Raw genomic sequence first — 3929 nt, 5'->3', positions numbered from 1 at the left:
GTGCGAATGATGAGAAACATAGAAGTTTTAGGACCTCCTGAGTCCACCAGAACTGACAAATCTATAAATGGTTGCTCCAAACTTGAGTTCCAATACCCAGGCAGAAAAACGTTGAAACTGACACAGTGAGCCAAAAATCCAACGAAATGATCCCAAATTCAAGAATGAAGGTGCTTCCAAGCTCCTGAAGTGAAATGGACACCAAAAGCAGGCAATGGTTGCCTCTACAAGTCAATATGGAGTCTCTGTCGTCAAACGGAACACAGAAAAGCAAAAAAAATGAATTTTTCTTTGAAAACACTTAACAGGCTCTCAAAACCACTTCGCAAAACCAAAATGACTTTTCCAAAGGTTCCTTCAAGGTCTTTGCACACTCGGATGCAAGTAAAGTCACCCACAAAGCTTCCCAGAGAGCTTCTCCTTCCTCCGGTAGAGTTGCTGAGCTTCCAGGCATTCACACACGCTCAGCTAGATCACCCGGGCTCTGATACCAGTTGATGGAGAGGAGGTCTACACAAATGGCTCAGTTTCAAAGTAGTCTCCGAGATCACCCCAATTGGCAAAAAAAACACAAGAGCCACTTGACGCTTTCTCACAAATAAGGCTCATTAGCACTACCTCCTTAAAGGTTTATAGTGAAGGATTAATGAAATTATATTATGAATTTCCAAGTATATATTTAACTAATTCATGTGGTTCAAATCATTGCCATTTATAGAGATTAGCCTACAAAAATTATCTTTTCATAGCCCAACACCCTTTAAGAAATCATTTGCTTTCTTTTTTGCATCCAAAATTGTTGGCTTTATCACTATAGCACACTCAGTTTTGCACCCTTGTTGCTCTAGTCTTGCTAGAATCTAATATCTTTAATTAGACCAAAGCTTATACCTCTATTGTAAAAGTGCCAGCATGAAACCCTTCCTCCATGTACAAAGTCACTATATTCACCTTTGAATTCATAATTTAAATCGATAGATCCTTGCGTTCATATATGAACAGAGACTTGTACCAATAGATGCATTGACTTAGCTTCATTTGGCGTATAAATAGGGAGATCATAGCTTCCTCGTAATATAGATAGAAAGGGTGTAGTGATGGGGAGAGAGCTAAGTCATTGGCCCTCATCGATGAGAGTGTGCTCTAGTAGCTCATGGTGAGAGCTAAGTTGTTGGCCCACGTCAATGAGGGTGTGCTCCACTAGCTATAATATAAACATCTATATCTTTGAATTCATATATAAACACCACATTCATCTTTGAATTCCTATATAAACTGATAGATCTTTGAATTTATATATAAACGCCACATTCACCTTTGAATTCATATATATAAACACCTCATTCACCTTTGAGTTCATATATAAATAGATACTAGATCTTTGAATTCATATCTAAACATATAAATGTTTGAGGAAGGGTAGTGGTAGATACCTTCTAAAGAGAAAGAGATACATTGACTTACCTTCCTTCGATAGCTTCACTTAGCTTTCTTGTAATATATAAGATAGAAAGGTGGTAGTGATGGGTTCCTTGTAATACGTAGGACTCAGGAGGTAGTGATGGGGGAAGTCATTGGCCCTCAGTCGATGAGCGTGTCGGAGAATTGATAGCCCCGTTTCTGGATGATGTTGTAACGCTCCAGCAAGGTCCTGGCTTTGTAGGGTGAGAGGCACCCACTTCGCTCAACCAGCTCAGGAATGGGCGCCAGTGGATTGTCCAACATTGGACTGTACGCAGCTATTGCAGAAAACCTCTCGTCGGAGGGCCATAACACTCTGTGCCACGTCGTCTTCACGTACCCGTTCGTCAGCATCTACAGTTACGACCATCCAGCTAGCTCAGTCGTAGAAAATTACCTGGTTGATTTCACGGTTGGAAGGAAGATGATAGACACCACTAGCTCAGAAAGTTCCCCCTCTCAAATCTACCTCCAATTGTTCTGAGATTGACACGAGGAGCGCTCCCTCCTGCGGCGTGCGCACTGTGTGCCATGATCCATCCACGGGCTTCTTAACTTGAAGGCCTGCGACTCGATCGCTGTGCTCTACGATTAACGTCATAATTCCCGGGTCTCCATGAGGAGGCATAGCAAGCTTGACGTCCGTCGACTGTGCTTCTTTGTAGAAACCATGTGCGAATCCAAATCGACAAGGGCCAATGGCACGCTCCAAGGTCGCGGCGTCCAGGTTTAAACCTTCTGCTAGTAAAGACAGAACGTTTCTGGCCAACTTGATCATACCGTCACTCATCTGGCTGATGGTATTCTCCTCTTTTCTGCAGGTTTTAAAGGCATCAGTTGAGAAGCGCACACTATTTTGTTGTATCACAATAAGCTGCTGTCACCACACATTCTCAACAAAAAGTGCGACATGAGAAATCGACATTCAATTGGCAAGTTCATCTACCTGTAGGATGGGGGCCAAAAGTTGTATTCGACGACTGTCGGGGGATAAAGAAGCACAAGGAAGCTATCTTTCCGGCTGTCGACAAGGCTGTTTTTGTCCTTCACTTTGCTTACGCGGAAGCCTTGGCCGGCAACACTGCCAGGCATTTCTCTGTACTCCATTTTCTCTTCAAAGGACAAGCCCTTATGGAACTCCTCGCTGACGCGTGCTAGCGTCTCCAGAAGCGCCAGTGAGATGCCATGGTTGATAACATGAAAGGTACCCCAGTTCCTCAAGCTTTGCATTACCTCTTCGACGAGGCCGGCCACCGGAGTGGAGGCCAGCCAGATCGACGATGGGGATATTTCCAACCTGCAGGTGGCTCTGGGGAGCAGGATGCCAGTCATCTGTGACGTCTGGGAGGGAATGGAGAGGAGTTGGATGTTGAGGTTGGAGCTGAGAAACTGTCATGCAAGCTACAGATGGTGGCAAAGTCGGTGGAGGGATCCCACAGAAATTTTCGAGCGAAGCACTGGGAGGAGCCGGATCGTGAAGCTGGAGGTCGAGGAACCGATCCAGGAGGTTGGAGAGGGGGCGCGTGGGAGCCAAGGTTATGTGGGCTGATGCAGCACGAGGTGGCGCCATTATGAGAAGAGTGGAAGACGAAGATGAAGACGACGACGACGAGAAGTAGCTGCAGTAGAGCATCCACGAACGTTAGATCCCTCTACATTGACCCTCGCGTAACAATAAAACTGTCTATAGCATGGAATAGGTCGCAATGCCTTTCTTTCGTTCAGCCACGAATATTAAAATGTCAAGAAAACCTCACGTCTCCTTTTTCATTAGCCACCCAGCATTGTGGAATCAAATGAAAATATGGCCTCTCCTTGATCCACGTGTCATGATTTTAAAAATGCAAATTGAAATGAAGCCAAAAAAGGGAACATTCATTGGTCTTATAATTTTGGTGAGGAAGTGTGGTAACTCTCCCCACACATAAATGCGTGGTCATGTGCTAAATGCAAAGTATTATGTGTAGAGTTGTGTTGAATGCAAAGGGGTATGTGCCAAATTCAAATTGCTATGTGTTAATTCAATTTTTTGTATTCTCTGGAATCCCCCACCTACATCTCCATTAAGTATCTATTGACCAACTATTGGCCAAACTACCTGGGCGCTAGGCTTAACATGAGTGGGATCACTTAGCCATGCCTCGCTCAATCCGGATGGGACTTTGTGTGCAGCTCTCATAGAACTAACCTCCGAGATATCTGGATCTCCCATTTATCTATATTAACAACACTAAAATTATCATTTGTGCTGTACCCATCTCCCACCTCTACGTCTTTGGCCCTTTTTCCACACCAGGTGTGTGAAAATGACAGGCTGGCCTCTGGTGGCCAATGCAGCCCTTGCTCACAAGGAGAGGTTGGTTTGGCCACCGCTCTGCCTATCGTTTCCACGCACCTAGGTGCGCACACCCACATGGCATGGAAACAAGCCCTTGATCTCTTCTCATCTCATAACTTTTGTCTATGGG

General features: G+C 44.7%; 1 protein-coding gene across 1 annotated transcript; it reads right to left on the bottom strand.

The window, feature by feature from the left end:
- Nucleotides 1–1581: 1581 nt before the first annotated feature.
- On the bottom strand, nucleotides 1582–2793 carry LOC147903951 (jasmonate-induced oxygenase 2-like). The gene is made up of 3 exons (XM_087372365.1): nucleotides 2408–2793; nucleotides 1931–2276; nucleotides 1582–1815 (listed from the first exon to the last, which is right to left on the bottom strand). Exons 1-3 carry the CDS (start codon nucleotides 2791–2793, stop codon nucleotides 1582–1584), a joined length of 966 nt encoding a protein of 321 aa, XP_087228491.1.
- Between the last annotated feature and the right edge of the window lie 1136 nt (nucleotides 2794–3929).

This window comes from Dipteris shenzhenensis, chromosome 3 (assembly GCF_047967505.1).
Source record: "Dipteris shenzhenensis isolate YYH24624 ecotype China chromosome 3, Dip_SZ_1.0, whole genome shotgun sequence".
NCBI lineage: Eukaryota > Viridiplantae > Streptophyta > Polypodiopsida > Gleicheniales > Dipteridaceae > Dipteris > Dipteris shenzhenensis.
This window is presented reverse-complemented; position numbering and strand designations above follow the sequence as displayed.

Coding starts and splice junctions, on each gene's coding strand:
- LOC147903951 (XM_087372365.1), bottom strand. CDS start 2,793: ATGACTGGCATCCTGCTCCCCAGAGCCACCTGCAGGTTGGAAATATCC. Junction 2,277..2,407: donor TTTTGGCCCCCATCCTACAG/GTAGATGAACTT, acceptor TAAAACCTGCAG/AAAAGAGGAGAATACCATCA. Junction 1,816..1,930: donor CAATCTCAGAACAATTGGAG/GTAGATTTGAGA, acceptor TCGTAACTGTAG/ATGCTGACGAACGGGTACGT.